We start from the raw sequence: 24,523 nt of genomic DNA, 5'->3' as shown, positions 1-24,523 counted from the left end.
TGATAAGAGCGGGAGAACTGAATGCAAAGATGCTCATTGGCAGAAAAAGTCCAGTGCGTGTTAAGAAATACCACACTGCACAACTCCTAAAGCAAGTTACACTCTGCTAATAAAAATAAACAAATAAAACAAGAAAAGGGACGTTTTGTTCGCTTTATTGCCTCATCCAGAGAAGATTGCTGCTTATTGCGATCGTGTTACAATAAGAAACAGCCTTTAGAATGGGAACCTACCCCTATGGCAGACACACACGCGGCGTTCAGGAAAAATAAAAAATAAAAATAAGAATAGAAAGAGAAAGAAAGAAGCAAAAAAAGCTAATAGTTGTGTTATATGGGTGTCTTTTTCCCCAATCGAAAAAATCTCAATGCCGATAATTCAAGGACAACACGAAGCATTATAGCTCCTCTTATGTTTTATTTTGTTCATTTCATTAATAAACACCAAAAGACACGAACAATGTAGCAATAAACGAACTACGGCACACATGAAGCACAAAGCGCAATAGCGAAGTGAAATAAAAACATACGCCGCATAGAGAGCAGAGACAAATAGAGGAAAATTGGAATGGCGCTTGTCGCAGCTGGTCCAATCGTCTCAACCACTTTTGAAAAGACCACAGCCTACGCGTTCCTCATAAGAGGCGTTGCTAATAAAGTGTACAGTACAGTGAGCATATTTCAGGAAATGTGCAGTAAACCTTCAGTCCGGTTTAGTCGTTTTGCAAATCAACTCGTTTTTGTGCTGGAATCGTCTTTGTCCTGGAATGTTCCATCGTTTACAACGCAAATTTTAACGACAGGCAGTCAATTTAGTGGTTCATCTGATATAGACAGGAGCATTGCCAGCTATTATCGATGTTTCGCACCTAAAAATGTGTCCTTCCTTATGTGCTCTTCAGGTTAAAGAACGAAATAAAAGCACAATTCATTCGTCTAAAGCATAGCGGTAAATTTCTTTCGATCTATGATCAAGAAAGTGAAAGACCCCGCTTCATTACATTTTTGTTAGGTGGATCATTTCTATCACACGAGATTCTATAGACTCGCCAAAGCAAGAAAAAACTCGCTCCGAGTTACCTGCGAAGCAAGTGAGATTTCGGAACTTCACTGGTGCAAGAAGAATCTTCCTTTGTCGAGAGAAGAGGAAACTTTGCTCACTGTCACCGGCTGATCTTCCCGGTGCCCGTGAACTGCGCTCGCAGCCGAGCGCAGTTCCCGTCATCATATCGCGCTCGCTGACAGGTGCGACGCGCAAAAAAAAAAAAAAGCACATACCATATAGTAATATAGCAGCGTGGCTCTGCGAAGCCACACCGGAAGGGCGAAGCGGAAGTTTCTTATCACCGGTATATATCCCCATTCACTGACAGTCATTCTGCCCCAATCCGAAATAGTGTAGGCAATGGCGAAAGCCGCGCCCTGCGAATACCGTATTTTCGGGTGCAATGCCTACGCAGAAAATGCAATCAGCTCTGCGAACTCCACACAAGAAAACCTCTGGTGACGTTTACTTCATTCGAATATCCCAGATTCCAGCCTGCATAATAAATGAAAACGTAGAAAGAATCCGCTCTGACTCATAAACAGTCCAATAGCAGCATTCTTACATAAGACAGCTTTGGTTTCTCACATCGCCTACTGTATCATGAAATCGAAGGCGGCACGACACCTCTCGCCATAGGACACATAACACACATAACTCAGCACACATAACTCTGTCTGCATACAACGTAGGGGCAGGCTCCTGTCATGCTATGGCGCAAGAAAGTGCAAATACCAGCGTAGATCTAACGCTTCTCACAGGTAACCTCAGAAATGCGATAGGTTTCCCCCATCATTTTGCGTATCTAAACAACACGATAAGTTTCCTAACCACTGCTTGGGCCATTTCTTCCTTTATTTATTTATTTATTTATTTATTTATTTATTTATTTATTTATTTATTTATTTATTTGAAATGTTGCTGACGTACATATATACTGTACATCACACGTTCCTTTCATTTTCGCTTTTATGCACTCTCTTCCCATGGTAGAATACCCAGTGAGCGCATTTAAAATAGGCGTGTCATGTGTAGCTTCGCGAAACACATCCACAATTAAGCTAAATCTACATACCGCACTAGAACACCCAGAGCAGCGATTGCGACTTCCACGGAGCGTGAAAACACACGCACCACAGGCGAGCTTGCAGCACGCAGTAAAGCTCATTGCTCTTCAATATCGCGAAACCACGTAGCTTGATAAAGTGGAATTGTGCCAGGCCATGTAATACGAAGTAAGTATGAGCAGTGGCGTGTACTAACAGTATGGGATTGTGTGCAACTGCACATTCTAGGCATGGCAACCTGCCTCCCCAGGGCACGCGCTGGTGCGGCCAGCCCTGCCCGGGTAGTTGCGCAGCGAGGCCCGTGGAATTCGGTGCTGCACCACGGCACAGGGAAGGCGCTGCCCTCTACTTCCGGCTGGTGTCTGCCTCCGACAACATCGGCTGGCTCTCACCTGTGGTTCTTTACCGTGCACTTAAGCCTAAGTATACGAGCGTTCTTGAATTTCAGTTCCATGGGAATGGGGTCGTCGTAGCTGGATGACCGAACCTGCGACTTCATGCACAGCAGCAGAATATCATAGCCACTGATTCACCGCGGCAGTTTTGACAAGGAGGTGACAGGTAAATGCGTTTCCATTGGAGAGAGCAGAACCTCTGCGCGTTTAGAAAGCGCGGACTCAGACTTTAATGGCGCGACACAGGGCACAGTTTGATGACAATTGCAGAGCGCTGCTGTTCTTTGTGCGTCCTGTGTCGTGCTGTTAAAATCTTCTCTTTACTCATATGTACCGAGCCGACATGCCGAGCACGCCATTAGTGGCCTAAGTAAATATGTTGTTCAAGGAAGACGGTGCAATTTATGCAGCGCTTCAGCAGATAACACGTATGAAAGAGATTAAGATTGAATGCGCAGGATATTCATTTGCAATGTGTGTACGTGCTTGCTTCATCGCGTTGTATGGGCTTCAAGTGATAAAAAAAGTACTATAGCGGAATCACGGGTTTCATTGCACCTGTAATAGTTTTATAAATAAACAATACTGAGGTAAATATGGTCTTTTCTCGTGCATTCACATCTGACGACCTGTACAGTTGCGAGTAATAGTTTGGAGATCAATGGTGCCGCGACATTCCTTTTTTCCTTAGCAGTCGGGGCATGCCGACTGAAATCAAGTGGGACAGCCTACGTGCATCTGTTGGGCCAAGGCAATGCATTCAAGCAATTACACGTTGCGGAGCTGTGGTGGAATGATTTACTTTAAATTTTTGGTTGATTTCGTGGTCTCCAAACTTTTGCTCGCGACTTTACATGTATAGGTTGATTGCATGTGAACTCATTTGCCTTTTTAGCACTTGTTCTAAGTGTTTTACTTAGCTCGCGGCGTTCCTTTTTGTCATATATTATTATTATTATTCATTACAGTATAGAAGATTGTAGCGGTCAGCACTGGTGAAAAAGCGTACCTTCTTTATTTCAGTGACATATCACAGCGTGTGGATAGTATGGAGCACATAAAGGCAGATATTCTTCAAATCAAGAACTTCCTTATTTCCACAAAGCAGGATGAACATTCATAAAAGAGAGTCGCTATACTAACTGCTGTATGACGGAGAACGATTTGAGAAATAATTTTCATGTGTATTTTGATATGATTACTCGCACGGCACATATTCATAGCTTTCCTTTCTGAAATGCAATGGTTTTAACAACAGTTTACGGTATGAAATCAATCTTATTAACAGAACACGATATAGCAACCAGGCCTTACAACCACGAGGGAAAAGAGCACAAGGGGTTCTGTTTTTTTTTTTTTTTTCTGAGACTGTACATCTTTGTCTCCTCAAGTCATCAAGTAAGACAAAATATTTCATACAGTCACTGCAAACAAAGTAAATAAATAAAATAAACAAGGCAGTCTAAGGCAAAGCACCCAGAAACAACAAAGGCTGGCAAAGGCAGTGTTCCGTCACTAATGCCCAGAAACCGTAATTTTAATAGCTATGGTTTGCAAGTTGTTTTTAGGTCTTTCAAAAAGCGTCCTCCTCGCGCGTGTTAGAACAAACAGGGTTAATCGAGCAGAAGCATTTAATTTCAGGCCTGCCTAGAAAAACAGGCTTAGGCAGAAAAAAAAAAGAAGTGAATGAAAAAAAAGAAGGTTAGCTTACTGCATTACTCGCCAAGTGTGCTGTGTTTTTGTTTCAATAAGAGCGGCGCATTTTTGATATGAAAACATCAAAGGAACCGAGAATATAATGCGAGAAAGAAAACACCTAAGATTCACTCAGATGAATGGGGCGTGGCGACTCGGCTGTCACTCGCACGCTCGGCATGCAAGCCGCTCACTTTCGCAGCGAGTGCACCGACGATCTCCAAGGCTTCTTTTTTTTCAATGAAATCAGATAAAACGACCGAGGGTGTGTCGCGCAAGAAACGCTATCTACGGACACGAACAAAAGACTTTCGCATTTGAATCCATTCGTGCGACAAAGGACGAGAGCGCAAGCCCCGGAGCGGAATCATAGGGCACGGCACGATACACTGTAAAAGCCCCTGGAGTGCACTGATGATGATTATGCAAAACAAGAAAACAAAAAGAAAGATCAAACTACCACTTGCGAACGAAGACCGGCCACCTCGCAAGTTTCCATCCCCATTTTTCGCGGCACTCTGCAATTCGGTAAAACCTTTTTGCTCCGCGGAGGTAAGCATTGCGTCGGTGCCGCCGCAGCATCGCGTGCAGGGAGCGCGCGGCGAAGCGAGCGCTTGCCGGGCAAAGCGCACCCAGACACGCAGCTAAGCGTACAGCGCGCCTTGAACATCGGCGGTCTTGGGGAAAACGGGTGGGGGTGTGTTCACTATTCGCAGTGGGATGGAGGGGCAGTAAAGGTGGAGGGGTGCATCTAAGAAGAAGGTTCTACAGCCCGCAGGGCTTCTTGCTCTCTTCCGGCAGTTTTCTTGGCGGCCGCTGCACTTTCAGTGGTCTTATTTCTTCGGCTCTTTCTCGGCACTCCCGCTCTTCCTCATTCTCTCAACTTGCAGGAAAAGCAACCAACCCACGTCCTCCCAAGGTATATATATATATATACACACACACGCACGTGCCCCGCCGACGCGGCGAGCCGATGGAAATCTCTCCCGCGTCGGCAGCAGCCAGACGCCACCGCTGCCGTCGCCACATGCACGCAAACGCAGCCCTACCGTGGCACGAACGCCGGACGCAAACGCACGAACATCGCAGCCTCGCGATCCTCCCCATTAATATTCCTCCGCCGTCCTTCTCCTTCTCTTCGCAGCGCTCTTCCAGCACCTCTCCCCATCCCTTCCGCATCTCCCCACCGTCCCGCAGCGTCTCCGTTCCTTCTCGCCCCATTCCAGACATCGCACTTCGTTTCTCCCTCGCCGCTTAGCGGCGGCCAAGCGCGCAGCGCCGCCGTCCCAGCAGCCGTCCGGCGCGCCTGCTTCTCCCCTTCACTACCCGTCGTAGCAGCGCCGGATCCCCCACCCCGACGGGCGCGTACTTCCCCAGCCGCGACCCGCCGCTCCGGTTCCGTCTTCCCCACGACGGGACACGCCAGTTGCTCCATCCGCACGCATCGTCTGCCGCCGACTCCCAATCTAATTTCCGCCGCGCACTCTCTCCGCGACCCCGCGAGCGCCCCCATAGCTACCAATTTGCACTCTTAACTTTAAAGCGAATCAAGCAAATACGTGAAAGTTAAAATCGAGGTACCTTTTTTCTCCTCGCTTTTGTGCCTTCCGCGTCCACCGGCAGCAGGTCCCTCTAATAGCGTTATCTTCCCTTCTCGTGGCACTTCGTCGAGAAAGCGCATAGGTCGATAAAGAAATTTAATATAGTAGACATCCTTCGCTGGACATGATGAAATGAGGGAACTCAGTCTTGCAAGGAGTTGGACTTCCGGACACCAAAGTTAAAATGCGGCAGCCTTTCGCGACGAGCACGCCCCAGAAGAAACGGTGAAGAGTAACCGGTTCATCATGGGCACCGAAGAAACGTGAGGCCCGTCATCGCGGCGAAAGACGTACAGGAGAGATGACGTACACGGTGTACGACACTCCGGCCGAAGAAAGGACGCGCGAGACGGCCGCAACAAAGGTGAAGACGAGGGAGGACCGTCACGAATCCTGCCGCGTCAAAGCAACTGGTGGTGGAAGCGCGACAAGCGCCGGGACGCTGTTTGCCGTCGGCGCCCTGCTGCTTGCCGCAGCGCCCTGCTTATCACTTGCCGCGGGATTGGGTAAGTGGGCGCACGCTCAGTCTTCTCCCCGTCATCATCCCCGTTATTATTCACTTATCCCCACCGTTCGTCGCTCGCCAAGTGCCCTGCGGCTTCGTTGCGGTTTCATTACGTTGGCAGCCGTGGGTTTTTCCGGCAGCAGTATACCTTACTTTGGAATCGTCTCTTGTGATTTGTTACTTGGGTAAGACAGACGGGCGCGTGTTTTCCATCTCGAGATTGGATTTTAGCGATCAGTGGTGCATCCCCACTTGTCTGGATAATGTCGGAGTAGCGCGTTCGGCTACTAGCAAATCTAATGGCGCTAATGTTTACCTCTCATTCCACTTAGTATCGCGAGTTGTCAGCTTCATGTGGCATCATTCTACGGTATTCAAAATAAAGCTCAGTGTGTGGAATAAATGTGAAACATTTCCATCCTTTAAATCGAAGAAACGCCCGTATTCAGCGCGAACTGGAAGCTTTCTCTCTCAATGACTCCGCGGCATGTACGAGTCCGAATAGAGCGGACGGCGGTTGTGAAACGTGGTTTAGGGCATAGGCCGTGCTGGTCTTCCATAAGTCAGTCAACCAGCCATAAAGATTTACGGATAATGCGTGACCTTTCAAACAGCTTTCTCTAGCTCCTTGTCCAACAGATCTTCCCAGCGAGTGTCTGAACGAAGAGAAACGAATAAATAAGTGCTTCTTTTTTGACGCCTCACGTTCGCAGACTTTGCCAAAAGCTTCGAAGTGATGCTGTGGATTGGAATAGTTTTGGTGCCAAGCTACCCGTCGGGATTCCGGTACACGGCGTACTATGCAATTTTGATCTCGTGCGCAGTGGACTAGAAATTTCGGCAGAAGTTTCGCATCTGAAATAAATTGGCGTTAGGATTTGGCGGAAAGATAATAATTGTTTAGCTCCTTGCAAAATGGTACTTGCGCGGTCTTCTTTCTAGTCACTCTATGACTATTCAAACTTTTTGGTATTGCTCTGTAGTCGTGAAAACGTTCACTTTGCTCGAAGCAAACAGCAGCATTTCCGCATACGAATAGATTGGCTCCGCACCTTCATTTGCACGGAATTTGGATGCAGCGGCTTCTAAAACCTATAAATATTCAGACATATCTCAGTGCTTACGCAAGACCGTAACTATATTATCAACATGCCAAGCCTAACTAAAGATATTGAGCACTTGTGGGCAAAACTGCCTTCTTCATAAACTGCCAAGTTTTCGACTTAATGCAGAGAAACGAAAATGCTCCAACAGAATGCAAAAACTTGCAAAAACGCTATGCAAAACTTGCCGCATAGCATGATTTTTTCGTTAAAACCAGAGCGAGAAAAATTATTCTCGCCAACGAGCTTAGAGTAAGGTTAGAGAAGAACAACGAAAGCGGTGGGTGAATAGCGACACGCCTTTCTTCCGCTCAGCGTTTGATCAGTAGCGTTGAATAGTGCATTGACATGTGATAACCACGTAGGCACGAAAGAAAATTTCAATGAAGGAAGATCGACTCACCATGAAGTTCGCCACACATGTGACGTTAAAAAACTCTAAATAAAACATTCAACGTGGTTTCTAATGAAACAACAGGAAGAAAAATAAAGTCGAGTGAATAAATAAGAACCAAACGACTCCAGAACAAATGCAAGTCGGTTGAAGAGCCGTCTCTGCGTAGGCACTACTAGACTGGAGGTTCAAGCATTAGCGCAAAAAGGAAATGCCGTTTTTGTGTGCGCTCTTGCACGTGCGACAGTATACAGTGCACATACATGGTCTTGTAGGTTTGGGGCGTATAGTTCATATGAGGAATATGGATACAGCTGCCACGCAATCCAATCAATGCAGAGGAAATTCATAAGATGAATGAATTTTAAAGGGGTTCATTCACCTGAATGAAGTATAAAGAGGTAAAGGAAGCCCATAAGAGTTCCTAAGGAAGTCTTCACAGTGGAAATCGAGTCCGGTACCAACGCATTTCCTAGATGCCGCTCTATATCTTGAATTAAAATAAGGCCTCAACTTAGGCTAGTTCGCAGAACATTATTCCATTTACTGCGTTAATTTCTACGCGAAAGACAATGTTAAGAAGAACAATAAAACTTGTTCGTGCTTGTTCTTCTTGGTGTTGCCTTTTGTGCAGAAACCAGCGTAGTTAACAGGGGGTCAATCCTGTTACTGCGCTGTGCGCTCTGTGTGCGCTGTGTGCTGTTTGTTGCTACGCTGTGTACTGGAAATGCCATCAAGTAATTTGTTATATCCGAATTCGATTGAAGCAAACTTGTCTAGTGTGTTCCTTATACATGGGCTTCTGATCTACAATTGGGTCCAACACAATAGTAGATGCAATGCGTGACCATGCTACAAAATTGTGCGACCAAGCTGGAACACCCCAGCGACCTCGATATCGCACCAGTTCCGGTAATGAACGCTGAAATCCGACTAATAATTTCCGATAAGCAGAATTCACGCACAGCTACATAATAACATGCTCAAAATAAAGGCGCCCACACGCTGCGAGTAGCCTTGTGACGCTAATCGTAGGCATTCGAAGTTCGATATATCGAGCGTCTATCAATGAGACATTTCGAATATTTATCGGTAAAAAGCATAATTATCGGATATTCAATTTTGTGGTGCTCGATATTGAGCATAATATCTTGTACAGATGGAAAGCATGATTTTATGAGGCTAAAAGAAAGCACACGCAATGGAGAAACGCACACAGACACACATGGCACTCTGTGCGTGTGTCTCACAAAGCAGAAAGCTTTGTGAGTGTTTTAAGCGCCTTAAAATCATGCTTTCCAAATCGCACCAACTTGCCCAAGACAAAGTTTTATTAAGGTATCCTTGTTCAGATGTTGATTATAACTGGGTGTGATTGAATACAAATTATTCCTTATTTTAGACGTTCGGGAACAAGATGTTTCTATTTAAACATCTGTCAATCAGCACCACGGTTGAAGACTAGGCGTGTTAAAAATTATAGGGTTTTACGTGCCAAAACCACTTTCTGAATATGAGGCAGGCCATAGTGTGCGTGCGTGCGTGCTGGGGGCCGGGGGCTCCGAAAATTTAGACGACTTCCGGTTCTTTAATGTGCACCTAAATCTAAGCACCACGGGTGTTTTCGCATTTCGCCCCCATCGAAATTCGACCGCCGTGGCCGGGATTCGATCCCGCGACCTTGTGCTTAGCAGCCCAACACCATAGCCACTAAAAAACTATGGCGGGTACTGGGCGTGTTGGTATTGCATACTAGATGTTGGATTGCACAACATTTTGGCGGGACACAGAGAAGAGAAACACACACAACGGGGTGCTACTTGCAGTTATCGATTAATTCTCTTGTCAGCGGAATAATTATAAGAAGATACTCAAATGGGAAGAACAAAAAATAGAAATATATACAAAATCTACTGAGAATGTGTGCGTAGGCAAATCCAGGTGCCACTAAGAAACAGGGCTGTAAGAAACAACATAGAAGTTTATCGGATGCACTAAGGGAGCGGTGTATTCTGTTCAACTTTCGTGCGGGAGAAAGTTGGGCACTGTGTGAATGAAAGATTAAAGGAGCATTACTATAATGTTTGAAGAGCAGTCGCTGGACACCTTGGGGTTCATAGCAGAGATTGCGGATGTCAGCGAATCTTTGAGAACTGCACAATTGTGAGCAAAGGTAGCAATCAAATGACGCTAAATGTTATCTAAGCCGCCGAAATTGCGCGCATGCAAAGTATGTACGTAATCATGCAGTCTGTTTCCCCGGGTGAGTGAGTGAGTGAGTGAGTGAGTGAGTGAGTGAGTGAGTGAGTGAGTGAGTGAGTGAGTGAGTGAGTGAGTGAGTGAGTGAGTGAGTGAGTGAGTGAGTGAGTGAGTGAGTGAGTGAGTGAGTGAGTGAGTGAGTGAGTGAGTGAGTGAGTGAGTGAGTGAGTGAGTGAGTGAGTGAGTGAGTGAGTGAGTGAGTGAGTGAGTGAGTGAGTGAATCAACTTTATTTTGTCCACTATAGACGTAAGCGAACTCCACGCCACCTGGCTAGGCCCACTCGGGGACCATCAGGTGGAACCTGACGGCCCTGTCGCGAGCCCTCTGGACTGCCAGGATTTCAGAGGTCTGATCCTGGGCCCTAATTAGCTTCATCATTTCCTCTTGACTGAAAGGGGGACCGGCAGAGGCGCAGCCCCACAGGACATGTTCGAAGTCCGCATAATCACCACACAGAGGGCAGTCCGGGTGCAAAAGAAATTGACTTGCTCACGCCCTAATCTGAAAAAAAATTTCTACCCTCGTTGTTCCTTTTTATTGTGATGTAGAACGCAGCCAAATGAGCAGATGACAAAGCCAGCTTGGTATTGGTGGATGGTCGTTCGTGTAAAAAAATTTATGTTGTTTTTGTCGTCCATACATTTGGAGGATCTTCCATTTATACCACTGAGAAGGGAATAAATCGGAGTAGCACTCTCTTGTGTGTCCCTTCAAAATGTTTCGCAATCCAACATCTATTATATAAGTAAGGCATATTGTGTAGGTTGAGTTTTGAAGAGAGCGACATCTGCGTGCCTGTCAAGCTTAGCTCAGCGCGGGAAATCCACTGCGAATCGCGCCAGGGCGACCAGTCTAGGCGGCACACCTTAAGGCGCGCGCCTATCCCCCGAAGTCTCACCTCTCGGGGCGCTCACTCCGGCTGACAGATTGACCTCTCACGCAGCGCCGACACGGTGTGGAACAGAGCCGAAGCGCAGCCGCAGGAGGCGCGAACATCCCGGGTGGCGCTGAAAGGACGTAATTATTTGGAACGACGACGTGCAAACACCTTTCCCTCCTCATCGCCGCGGCCGCGCGCACACACGCCGCTCGCCTCCGGTCGACGCCTACGTGCCTCGGCGGAATTAAACCCTCGCGGGAATTGGAAAGCGGGGCCCGATGCACCGCACGGGCGATAGTGCCGAGCGAACACGGTTCGAGTACAAAGGCGGCCGGTATTGCGGCAGCGAGAGAGAGTACCTCGCTGCGTATGTGCCGAGAAGCGAGGAGCGGGGGCTGGAAGCGCACTGCGCCATTGAAGCGCGCGTTATTACCACCGGCTATAGGAACTACCACGTCACGTCCTTCATCCTCGCCACCGTGTCCCGTCTCTAGCCTCGTTTACAGAGCTAGGCGCACGGTATGCGCGTTGTACGCGTGTCTGGCCCAGCACGCAGCTGGATGCAGTTTTCTGATTAAGCGAAGGCACGAAAGCGCTCGAAATGTGTTCTACAATAAGCGCCGCAAGGAATATATGAAACAAACAATGCGGCGTTGGCACGTTCATCTCCACTATCACCGACGAACGAACGTCATTGGCCTGCCTGGCCGATTGTACGCAGAGCGTTCTTCCCTAAAATTGCTCGGGGCCCGAGTGGCTCGAAAAGTGGCGAGCACTTTCTAGATACTCGAAACTACCGGTCGTCTCTTATAGTGTGTGGTGGCAGCTTGCGAAGAATCGTTGGGACCTCGAGAAACTGGCGACCCAGTTCTATGCACTCAAGCGCATTTTCTGCGCTAGGGCGTGAATTTGCAGTTTCCGCCGCGTCGAAACTTTAAGCAGCGATTGCTTCCCAAAACGTTCTTCTGGGTACTTTATCGAACATCTGTACCAAGAGGACAATGTAGATGTTGCTGAAGTTATCATGGTATTCCTCATATGATTCTTCGCGTAATCTGTACACATTTTTGCTATCCTACTCCATCGATGCATTTTCATAACTTTTTTTCGGGCTCTATTAATGAAACTCTAAGAGCAAACATATTCACTGAAATTTACCTATATTACAACGGTGTCTGCAGCAAATGCACACTATTTAACAGCGCACTCAAGCAGACATATTTGTTTACTTGACGAATGCACTGAATATGCAACCTGTCGGTAGCAATGTTTATGAATTGAACCGTCTTAGCACTGCCAAATGAGCGACACGCATGTCTAGCAGATCGAAGGCGTCCCCATAACATAACAAAAATTTCAAGCGAGGAATGTACAATGCTTACGAGTCCATGGGTCTGACAAAAGAATTTTAAAAAAAATTGATGACCTTTCTACGCTGAATAACGAAAACTAGGCCTAAAATGCTATAGCGCATTGGTTGTCGAATGAAAAACGAGAAGCGCAACGAAAAACATTCGTACCAGTTAGTATCTTCCGATTTCCTAGTATGATCCTATAGCAAGGCTGTATCACAACTGCGATCTAATGGAAGCTCAATGGGACTTCCTGAGATCCCATAGTTTGAGCGTACTTGACGTAGTAAGTGAGCGGAAAAAACATTTCAATTTCTTTTCTTTATTGTCATATCTAGTATTTCTTTTCTTTTTTCTTGCGCTTGTTCACTATGTTAAGCAATCGAAATTCCCTGTTTGCTTATATCTGTAGCGTAATATCAGCAAGGGCTTCAGGTCTGTTATTAACAACACAGGAACGCATGGTTGACAGTACAGGTTTCTTGACGCTTACTCATAACCAGTGTCGCTATGAGCAAGCTAGGTCCCGAACGTGGCACTGCAAGAACTAGAGCGCGTATTCACAAAAACCTCTTATACTAGAATTGCTTGTAAGATAAGATTCTAGCTAATCACGATGCTAGACATATCATTAGTGGTGGCGGGCGAACAATGGCAAAGAGCAGTCACGAACGAAAATATTTTTGAATGCGGTACCAGACGTCTTCGGTCAGGCCATCTCCACATAGCAAAGAATACAAGTTGTGGTTATAGTGTGCGCTGCATTGAACCTGGCCACCGTCAGTCACAGATGACACATCTGAAGACCCGAGACGCTGCTCGCTACTTCTCACCGAAAGCTTGAATGTCAAAAACCAATGAAAGCATCGCGATACCGAGAGACCGTGTACTAATTAGCGCCAACGTCGGCGATGCTTCCATAACGCTTCACAATACACGCTTCCTATCGCGTCCTGCGGTGACAGCGTTCGAATGAAGTGGGGGCTGCTTGCTGGCGCCTTGTCAAACAAGTAGTTCCTGCGCCGTCTGCATTTGCGTGTTAGTAAGTGTAGCTCCACCTTCATGCCTTTGAAGTTCTGAGCCATATGGAACAATCGCATGTGCAAGGCGCATCTTATAACATATAAATTCAAATTTATCCTGTTTCTTCTTCTTTTTCTCTCTTTAGTTGCGATAATTTTAAACAGCGTACAGTTACATCAGTGAACCGCAGCTGCTCCTCAAAGTGCATTCGAGTGTGGCGAAGGCGACGCCACTTAATTATGCGAGGCGGCGACAACTATGATATAATAGAGCACGTAAAGTACTTATCACGTCATGGTGCGACGAGATTGGTTGCACTGCGCGCGTTAACTGCAGTTCTTAAGAACATCAACTCGAATCCGCTGTCAAATTCCTTTAGAAATGAGTGTTCTCGTTAGTTTACTGCACTCAGGGCTAGACTGATAAGCTCCTCCCGACTCCCCTCTCATATTAAAGGGCGAGACAGGAGTGAATGGCTGGGCTATGGATAGCTGGAGACTGCTCAACGGAGAGGTTGGAAGCAGCAAGCTTCCAGGTACTCAGTTTCACTCGTGAAGAAAATAGGAAGAAGACACGAGGACATTTCAGTGTATCAGCATTAACATAGAGTTCGTGCGAAAGAAAAATATCCGACTCTGTCTATAAAGGAAATGCTGTTCGAATAAAATTGCGGCATATCGACTTAGACGGCATCTGGTCCAGTCGGTACGTGCTGGGGGAAAAATAGCCTTGATGTTTCGAATGACGGAACACCAATACTACCAGACTCTTTGCCCTTCATTAGTAAGGGCAGCCATGATCTCCACAATTCCTCAGACGACGCAGCGAATGTTATAGCAAGCATAAAAATGATAGAAACAACTTTCTGCGTTTCAGTTATCCTGGCGTCGAATTATATAAAAAGGAGACGCTACCCTAGTATTTTCCTCTTTCAATTTCGACTCATAGGTTGTCGTGACATTAAGTTTGTGACATAAAGCTAAATAATATGTCGTTGAACATTAAATCGCCGTTTTCATTTGAAAACATCGCTCACCAACAAGACTGAAAACAAACTTTCGCAGAGAGAGAGAGAGAGAAGTCACAAGGGGCAGGGAGGTTAACCAGGCTGAAACCGCTAGGCTACCCTGCACTAGGAAAAGGGAAAAGAAAATTGAAAGAGGGGAAGGAAGAAAGAAGTTCAAAGTTTGCACTGTTACACACACAAGCGTTCATCCCTGAGTCAGTCAGAGGCGGTCATTGGCGCATTTCTAGAAACGGACCAGCGCCTTTATGGCCTTGTACATAGCAGACGCACGAGGCTTCAGGCCCAAGATCTTGTCTTCCGTGAAAAGACGGTCGTCTAAGTGCCCCGAAGCTGTACGAAGGGCACTTTTCTTGTCTTCGTAAGTAGGGCAGTCACACAGGAGATGTTTGGTCGTTTCTTAGACATCACATCTGCTGCAATGGGACTGTCCACCATTCCAGTTAGGAATGAGTAGGAGTTTGTGAAAGAAACTCCAGCTTCCTAGTTCCAAGTCATTCTCAATGCTATTTGGTATTTCCCTTTCCTGCCGGAATGGTATAATCTGCTCGTTGTAAAATCGGTGAATTATTTTAAAACGTGTGTGCACAATGCGTTTGTACCACGGGTGATGCCGTCTATAATCCGTTTGCTTAGCTTAACAATACACACGTAAAGCAAGTTGGGCTGGTTGAAAACAAAAATCATGAAATTGAAATAGATGGAGCCTGCGTGAGTGCACTTGAAAGAAAGCCCGAACTAGGAACACTGTACATCTCAGCCCGCACAATATGTACAGAAATCCTGATAATTTGCTTTAAACAGAGAGGTCGAGGCGCTGCGTACCGGTGCAGATCGCCAGTGTAGTCCGTGCCTCAGCTCACTGGGCAGCGGAGTCCACCTCAGCGTACTTTCTTGGATCCTCACCTTCACGTCCGCCGCGTGATGGTCTTAATAATAAAATAATGCCTTTCTCTGACGACAGGTTTTAACGAAAGCTTTCTCTATTTCTTTGACAATGTGCAGAGTCTCCCGAGGTACACGTCCTCATTCCAAGCAACTTGAGGCGAGGCGACACGGCCGAGATCTTCTGCTCACTGCGTCGCGGTTCACTGCCCGTCGCGTTCCAGTGGCTACACAATGGCCGGCCCATCAGGCCGGACACGGTAGGAGCAGCGGAGCCCTCGGGGACAAGCCTCGGATCCAATAGCGCCGAAGCTCTGTGGAAAGTCGACCACCGCGAAAGGCGCTCAGAGCTCCTCATCGAGAACATCGGCGCTCGCCAGATAGGAAACTACACCTGCATAGCCAGCAATGCGGCGGGAAAGACAAGCTTCACAGCCAGCCTTCTCGTCGAAGGTGAGAAAAAAAGTGAAACGTAAATATTTATGTCATGGTATGTATAATATTTTGCGTGAATCCGACTCTGCACAGTGAATACAATAGGGGGGGGGGGGGGGGACTGATTGGCCCAATGTGTGAAATAGTGTGGACAAGATAATCTTGAGAATATAATTAAAGGGACAAAAAATGCCTCGCAGCATCTACAGCGGACGTTCACAGCCCGCTGGAGCTACACTCAGGTACGATGATAGCACGAGATAAAAACATGAGAGATGAAAAACAATATACTGATCATGTCGGGAGAGGGAAAGAGAGACAAGATTTAATGATATGCTGGAGATGTTAGCTTGGCTGATCGCCTGACATGCTCCATCAGGTGCTGGATGACGATTATGATATACACAGTGATAAACACATAAACACCAGTTCTATGCGTTTGCTTACGGATAAATCCTATGAGCTGTGGTCACAATTATTGCATAAGCAGGGCCCGAACCTTTTCATTTAGACACCCTCATATGCTCCATTGTTAAGAAAGAAAAAAGAAGATGAACGTAGTTTCTGCAGTTGCGCCTACCAAAATATTGTCGAAAAATATTGTCCTACCAAAAAATGAAGACGAAGGATGACGTCATTGTAACAGCGGGCGAGGACTTAGAACAAAACAAAAGTATGGCGGCCGGCAACACTCGCACGTGTGGTACAGAGACCAGCTAAACGACACACACACACGCACGAATTCCAGGACAGGGCGTACATACATACGGTACATTTATAACTAGGTGGCCCTACACATCCCTGATCCACTGTTGCTCAATCTACACAATAATCCCACTACTCGAACACCCTTTGTTGCAATGTAATATATGAGCATACGCCATGAAAAAGAGCTATCATGTATAACATCAAGACACTTGACGGCATCTGCGTGTGGAATGATATCGAGTTGGTACGACAGGGATATATGTGCTGGTACGTTCAGAGGAAATACGAGCAATGAGCTCTTGTTCACGTTTAGAGCCAGACGAATTGAATCTAGCCAAGCTTCTAGGACAGATAAAGGCCGTTGCAAGTTTTTGTAAAGTGTGTGAATGTCATTTGCCAATAAGAAGAATGCTATGTCGTGTGCACGCACGTAAGTTTGCACGTTCTCTTGGGATGGTATGAAGCTCAGCAATATATTAAATATTGGAGATAGCACTGCCCCTGTGGAACTCCTTTTGCCTGCTTATATGTACTTGATGAAAAGCCGTTCTGAAGGCAATAAAATTCTCTGCCACTTATAAATTACGTAATCCATGCTCATAAGTATTTGGGGAACATAAGTTCTCGCAGCCGGCTTACTAATATCCCGTGTCCAATGCTACCGTATGCCTTGGTGGTATCAAAGATAAGCAATGCCGCATACTGTCCTTGGCGCCGTGCAAGTTGTATGCGACTTGCCAAATCAATATGCGCCTGCCATATTGAGCACCCCGGCCTGAATCCGATTCGACATGGGCTAAGAAGCATTCTCTAATCACTAATATTCATAACACGAAGTAAGGCTGTTTCTATCAACTTTACAAAATTTGATGTTAGGGTAATTGGCCTGATTTTGTGTAAGCATAACCCTCTTCCGATTTTTTAAGCAACGGTATAATCTTTGCAATTTTCCCCTCTGGTGGCGGCAAGGCTCCTCAGAAATAATTTATGGACGAGAGCGCCCGCCAGATCAAAAGCGTTTTTGTTAGGAGCTCGGTTTAACGGAGGCACGTAATACACGTTTTGACAGATTGAGTACGGAGAGTGGCTTTATTCAAGAGTAAGAGCAAGTTTGCCGAATGGCAGTGGTGGTGCCCCTGTCGGACAGCCTCTTCTGTTCGAGCAGGGGGCAATGACCGCAACAGCGGGGACAACGAAGTGACGGACGGTCGCTACAAGGGCTCCCTTCCCCTTTAGAATGCCGGAGGTTTAGGTGTAAACGGCGGAATGAATGAAGAATTAATGTTCAAGACAGGCTGGTTTCACACGATCGCACGACACTGTCTCTTTGCAGCGAACGTCAATTTTCAAGGCTTTCTCTGAAGGCGAAACCGCACGAAAGGGGCTTTCATAGGAAGGAGTCAATGGCGGATTGATAGAGTCGCGTCGCAGAAAGACGTGCGTAGCCGTGTCCAGTGTCCGGAAACTAAACACAGACTACCCGCGGGCGATACGTGGGGTTGTAGGTTGAAGCTGGTCAAACTAGGAGCGGCTTGCACGAACATTTAATACCGAAAATAATAACGAATTTAAGAACGCGTTCTTGTGCGAATCAGGCATTGTCTATGGAACATTTAGGAACGCATTCTTAAATTCGTTATTATTTTCGTTATTAAATGTTCGTGCAAGCCGCACAGGAATGTAGCCTCTCTAAGTGCTGCGTGGTCGTTGGCGGAGTGCCTTGCTGGGTTCCGAAAAACTGGCCTGGAACATGGATTGATAACCCATAAAGCATCTCGGTTGTGCTGACTCCGAGGTCATCCTTGATTGTTGTTCGCAGTCCCAGTAGTACTAGGGGTAGCCTTTCTACCCAGAGCTGTTTGTCGAGCGTGGCGGTCAATCACACCTTCAGTACAATAATACTCGTTGTTGGGCGAGTTGGATGATACTGCGAATAACTGAATGGACTGCACGGAATTCAAGACAAGGACGTAGTAACGGACACAGAAAAGCGCTAACTTTCAACTAAATAAATTAAGTTAGTTGAAAGTTAGCGCTTGTCTGTGTCCCTTACTACGTCCTTGTTTTGAATTCCGCCCAGTCCATTCATTTCCACGCCTTCAGTTGTCGGTGGAGACGCTCGACCATGCCGTTGCTCTCTAAGTGGTAAGCCGTAGTGTCATGAAGGCGCGTGACGAGCAGTTTCACGAGGGCAGAAAAAAGCAAGCTTTGGAATTGTCGGCCTCGGTGAGTGGTTATGCGCAAAGGTCAACCGTACCGCAACAACCATGTAGCAACAAGTGCTTCCGCCGCTGTTTCGGCCATGATGTCTTGTAGAGGCGTTGCCTCAGGCCATCTTGAGTAACGATCGACATACGTGAGGGGGTGCCTGACACCTTGGCAGGGCAGAAAAGGTCCCACCAAGTCTAAATGCACGTGATCGAAGCGGCTCTCTGCTGGCCGAAACGGCTGCACCGCTGAACGCGCGTGCCGTGTCCCTTTCACGACTTGGCAGCTTCGAACATCTTTTTGATCCCTGGCCAGACGAAGCGATCTGCGATAAGCCTCTGTGTTGCTCTGGTTCCGGGATGACTTAGTCAGTGCAGTGATTAGAATATTGGCCGCCGAAACTAATGGGACACGAATGGGCGAGGCGCTGCCTGCGATGTGTCGCACGTTACCATTGTTGTTGTGTAGGGAAATGGCGCCTCCGCAAGCTGGAGCGACGAGCGGTTTTCCCGCCATTGGTGCAGCTTGAGGTCGTTTTCGTGGGCGGAGGCCAGAGCTTGGACATTCACAGGGCCAGCAGGCACAGCGCCGATCTGCGACAGTGCGTTAGGTGCCTGATTTCTGGCCCCGAAGATATGGCGGATGTCCGTAGAAAAGTCTGAGATAAAGGAAAGATGCCGAAGCTCACGTTCTGAGTGCTAGGAACTGTTCTTGAAAACGAAGGTTAACGGTTTGTGGTCGATCAGAATGTAAAAGCTACAGCTTTCAAGAAATAAAATGGAAATGCTTGACAGCGCGATAAATAGCCAACACCTCTCTCCCGAAGATGCTGCAGCGAGCTTCCGTAGGTTTGAGGCGCTTTGAGAAGAAGGCCAGCGGTCTCCAGTCTGTGCCATCGTGATGCTACAGTACTGAACCCACTGCCGTGGTCAATGCGTCTACCATAAGGCGAGTTGGCGCGACGGGCAACGGATGAATCAGCAGCACTGCTGTCACCAACCGCGTTTTGGCTTCATGGAAGGAGTGTTCGTGCTCCGAAGAATAATTGAAGGTAGGCGTTTTATTTATTTTTAGTCACGACGCAGCAGGTTGATAAGCAAGCGGCTGAAGAACTTGCGCACAGGATGGCATGAGCGCCTGTGAAAATTTATGAGCCCCCGAAACTCGCGCAACTTTCGGAAGGAAGTTGGAGAGGGGAAGTCTTCGATTTCTCGCACCAGTGATTCCAGTGGCTTGATGCCTTGAGGCGAAATGCAACGGCCGAGAAAATCCGGGGCTTCAACTCCGAAAATGCATTTTTGTAGCTTTAGGACCAGGCCGTGTTCATCCAGTCGCCCAAATAGAAGGAGAAGGTGCTCTTTGTGCTCTTAGTCTGTGCGATTTGCAACGAGAATGCCGTCAAGGTAGACGAAAATGAAAGGAAGTCCGCGCGTAACCTCGTCTATGTACCGTTGAAAAGTTTGCGACGCACACTTCAAATCATAAGGCATACGGACAAACTTAAATAGGCCACATTGAGTACTGTTTTCTTCAGAATGTCGCTGAGTTCGACAGGAATCTGGTGGTAGGCGCTCATTAAATCGATCTTGCTGTATAGTTTGGTTCCTGCAAGACGAGCGCCGAAATCATGTATGTGGGCAAGGGGATATTGATCCGGAGTAGTGACGGCATTAAAAGTTCGGTAATCAGCACAAGGCCGCCAGTCGCCACTGTACTGTATTGAAACAAGATGGAGAGGTGAAGACCAATTGGGGCTGTAGTAAGGACGAATAACACCTAGCTGAAGCATGTGTTCGAACTCACGGCGGGCGACTTTCAATCTCCGTCTGTGAGCAAGCCTCCATGGCCGCGGGGCGACAGGTGGACCGGTGGTGGTGATATGATGTGTCACCTTGGGCTTCACGGGCAGCGCATCGGTTCGGGGCTTCGTGAGTTGCGGGTACTCAGCAAGTATCTTATACGTTGAGACCGACCGAAACGTACGGATGCAAGATGAGGTGAGATTGGATTGCAGGTCCAATACATCGAGGAATTTGACGTTATCCTTTAGCCGCCGATCGCGAACACTGACATCTAAGTTGAAAGGGCTGAGGAAGTCCGCTCCCAGTATGGCAAAGCTGACGTCGGTGATCACAAACACCCTCTCTGCGAGCGCCGGAGTACGATGTGTAACGTTACCGGAGCCCATACGACGCGATGGCACCGTTGTTCACTGCGTAGAGCGTGGGAGTGGACTTGCCGCGTTGGCAATCGGCGGCCGTGGCGGGAACGATAGACAGCTCGACTCCAGTGTCGACGAGGAGGCGGGCACCGGTCATGCGGTCGACTACGAAGAACCGGCGGCTTGCGCGAGGGCTGATGTCGACTGCCGCCGTTAGCGACTGGCCGGTGCGTTTCCCGTCCACGAACAGGGCTGGATGCAGCGACTTGCTTGTTAGCGAAAACATGGGGGTACCAGCACAACTGGCGAGGCGAGTCCCTAGGTGCTGTTAGGGTTGGCGTGCCGCACCTCGTGCACAAAGAACTTTCTCTCACCCGACCTTCTTCCACCAGGCCACGTCGAAATGAAGCGTGACCTCCTAATTCGCCATGACCGTTTCGAGTGTCTGCCTGTCTGCCGGAAGCCCCGCAGCCTACAGGCCTCTTTTGTGTGTGTGGGTGTGCGAGTTTAGAGAGGCCCTTTTCTCGAATTGGACCTAGAGGAGAACTTCCACGAACCCGCAACGCGCAGAAGAGACGGACAGGCGTCTACAATTCCAGAAGGCGTGACGACCTCCTCTCTGCAGCAAGCTCGGTATAGCTCCTCTCTGCAGCAGCTCGTTCTGTGCCGGTCACGTGATGTCGACGGAAGCAAGATCCCGCCCACGATTGTAGAGAGCCTATTTAAGGGGCTCCGAAATGTACTTTTACTCACTTCATTCTCTTCTCATTTTCTTTCATCTACCTTTGAATAAACCGTGCAAGTTTCGCACTAGAAATTGTCTCGCCCTTGCTTGGTCGCCATGGTCTAGCGGATGCCTGCAGCCCGCCGACAACGCCACGCTACCCAATAAGAAGTGTCGGTCGAGCTTCGATAGGCAGGCGCTGCTACTTCTCGGCAGCAGTACGATACGCTACCCTGGAGTACGCAACAGTGCGCTGCGAGACTGTGAAGGCGAATGGTTACGGCGAAGTTGGTTGCCAATGTTGCCACCCGTCGTCAGCTTCTCCAGTGCACTGGTAACGTGGTCAACTGTTTCCTCCAGGTGCGGTAGTCAGTTTCCTGGCTCTAAGAACCTCGCAGCGCCGATAGGTAGCTGTGCCGCAGACGAGCAGTCGCATATGCGGTCAGCGAATGCAGCTAGCTGATCGAGACACGTCTCATAGGTACCCACAATCACCATGCGTGCGGACTGTGGGAGGCACCGGAAGCACAGCTCGCGCAAAACTGGAAAATTGTAATCTGGATCACGTTTGCGGAGTGGCCACCCAGCAATTTAACGCAACCAGTGCAGGAGTTACGAAGGTCATGGGTCGCCAAGTTCCTCGGAGAGGAGCTGTTGAAGTTGTTGCGACGGCTCAAGGCCCTGCAGGACCGTACGTTTCAGCTCGTCGTATGCTGTGGCCAAAGGCGTACTCAGTAGCAAGTCGTATATGACATCGGCGATGTCGGATGGCAGCGCGGCGACGACTTGTAGCTGCCTTGCTGTCTGTGAAGTGATGCGCCGGAGTTGAAAACACGCCTCTACTTGCACAAACCAAACTCAAGGATTCTTGGGCAAAAAACTGGGAAGCTGATGCTCTGCGGCGATCACAGGACACGTAATCGTGGCGTCGTCTCAGTCAGCAGAAGTAGGAGCAGCGTCGTCCATGGCTAGTGTTCGAAAAAACAAACGTGAATGTCCTGGGTCACCACTTCTTGGGAGCTTGGTTTAGCGGAAGCAAGTAATACACGTTTTGACAGGTTGAAAGCGGAGAGACGACTGGCTTTATTCAAGAGTGAAAGCAGGTTTGCCGAGTGGCAGTGGTGATGACCCTGTCGGACAGCGGCTTCTGTTCGAGCAGGGGGCAATGACCCCCATGGTGGGCACAACGAAATGACGGACGGTCGCTACATGTTCTTTGTCGACAATCTTCTAAAGGAATAGTCATCATCATCATCATCATCATCATCATCAGCCTGTTTACGCCCACTGCAGGCCAAAGGCCTCTCCCATACTTCTCCAACTACCCCGGTCATGTACTAATTGTGGCCATGTTGTCTCGGCAAACTTCTTAATCTCATCCGCCCATCTAACTTTCTGCCGCCCTCTGCTACGCTTCCCTTCCCTTGGAATCCATTCTGTAACTCTTAATAACCATCAGTTATCATCCCTTCTCATTACGTGTCCTGCCCATGCCCATTTCTTTTTCTTGATTTCAACTAAGATATCATTAACTCGCGTTTGTTCCCTCGCCCAATCTGCTCTTTTCTATTCCTTAACGTTACACCTATCATTCTTCTTCCCATAGCTCGTTGCGTCGTCCTCAATTTAAATAAAGGAATAGTAGCGTGACAATATGAAGTTTAGTCAGTTTGACAGGGGAAAAGACATTTCCTAGAGCTTGTCAGGCAAGCCACAATTTCAAAAAATAAGGAAAACGAAAGGTTAAAGCCTGCATTGGGCTGCCTAGAAGGGCAAAGCGTGGAACCTATAGTATAAATTAGTGTTTGTCAGCGTTGGTCATGGCTGACAAGGAGTTCGCACCGACTTGAAAACATTTATCTGTTTTCAGGCAAATCACTTCGGCAAATAATTCAAATGCTGCGTTGAGGTGATTTCGATAGGGTTTCTAGCTGTCGTGGCATTCAAAGTCCACACTGGCAGTCACCCTAAAGTAGATTAAATATTGTGACCTGTGCTGCAACCTGCCTTTAGGGCTTTTATGCAATCCGACATGAAGTATGACTTTTCTTACTCTTTTTAGAGAGACAGAGATAGTGGAGAAGGAAAGGCAAGGAAGTTAGCCAGTTTAGCTTAACCGGTTTGCTACCCTACACATGGGAGCGGGATGGGGGGATGAAAGATGGGGAGGAGAGAGAGAGAGAGCACATAACACAGCACACACATCGTTCGTTACAGTCCGTCACTCTTGCGCGGTACGTGACATCACTGTTACGGCCGCTTGTCCAAGCCCGTCTCTTTTAAAAACCGAAGTAGTCCCTTCGTCGCCTTCAGCTGCGATGTCTTCTGTCGGCGATATGTGAAAGTAGTTGCAACTGACAATGGTCTATTGTCAAGGTGCGCTAGAACAGACGCCAGGGACTGTCGCTGAACATTATATTCAGGACAGTCGCACAGAATGTGTTTATCGTCTTCTCGCAAAGATAGGCATTGCAGAGAGCGTTGTCGGCCATTCCAATGCGAAATGAGTAAGATTTCGTGAAGGCCACCCTTATAGCCATAAGCGAAGAAAGAAATGCAAGGGAGTGAAGGTCTCACCCGATTGGCTAGCCTACACGTGAAGAAGGGAAAAGGAAAGATAAGAAGGAAAGAAGGAGAGCTATTGTGGGCGCACCCGCACATGAATGTTCACTCACGCATATGTTCACTCACATCCACTCACAGGCATTCACCTAGTTCGGTTTTCTTCAAAACACGCATGATCGCTTTAGTGGCCTTGGGCATACTTGAGGTCTGCGGCCAAGGTACCAGGATCTTAGCTTCCGAGAACTTATACGCATAACCTGTCACCTAGAATTGTAGGCAGGACAATGGTACAGAATATGTTGCATGGTCTCATCCTGTCTGAAAGAGTTGCATACGATGGTGTTGGCCGTCCCGATTAAGAATTAATAAACGTTCTTGAGTGCGAATGCCAGCCATGGGTGACACACTAGAGTTGCTTCACGACGGGAAAATCAGGGTGGTAGGCGAAGTAGCATGTCGGGGTCCAGTGAATATAATCGACAGCTGGTAAAATC

General features: G+C 47.7%; 1 protein-coding gene across 2 annotated transcripts in view; it reads left to right on the top strand.

Moving 5' to 3' along the window:
• The first annotated feature begins 5,544 nt into the window (after nt 1-5,544).
• Nucleotides 5,545-24,523, top strand: part of LOC126521241 (cell adhesion molecule Dscam1-like) — a 119,779-nt gene continuing 100,800 nt past the window's right edge. For both annotated transcript variants that reach the window (XM_050170236.3, XM_055065860.2), the window contains exons 1-2: nt 5,545-6,308; nt 15,349-15,681. In XM_050170236.3, the coding sequence (XP_050026193.1) occupies nt 6,104-6,308; nt 15,349-15,681 (538 nt within the window). In that variant the 5' untranslated portion in view covers nt 5,545-6,103. The remainder of the gene's footprint in view (nt 6,309-15,348; nt 15,682-24,523) is intronic.

Source organism: Dermacentor andersoni, chromosome 6 (genome assembly GCF_023375885.2).
Source record: "Dermacentor andersoni chromosome 6, qqDerAnde1_hic_scaffold, whole genome shotgun sequence".
Lineage (NCBI taxonomy): Eukaryota > Metazoa > Arthropoda > Arachnida > Ixodida > Ixodidae > Dermacentor > Dermacentor andersoni.
The sequence above is the reverse complement of the archived record's forward strand: the minus strand, read 5'-3'. Positions and strand labels throughout refer to the sequence as shown.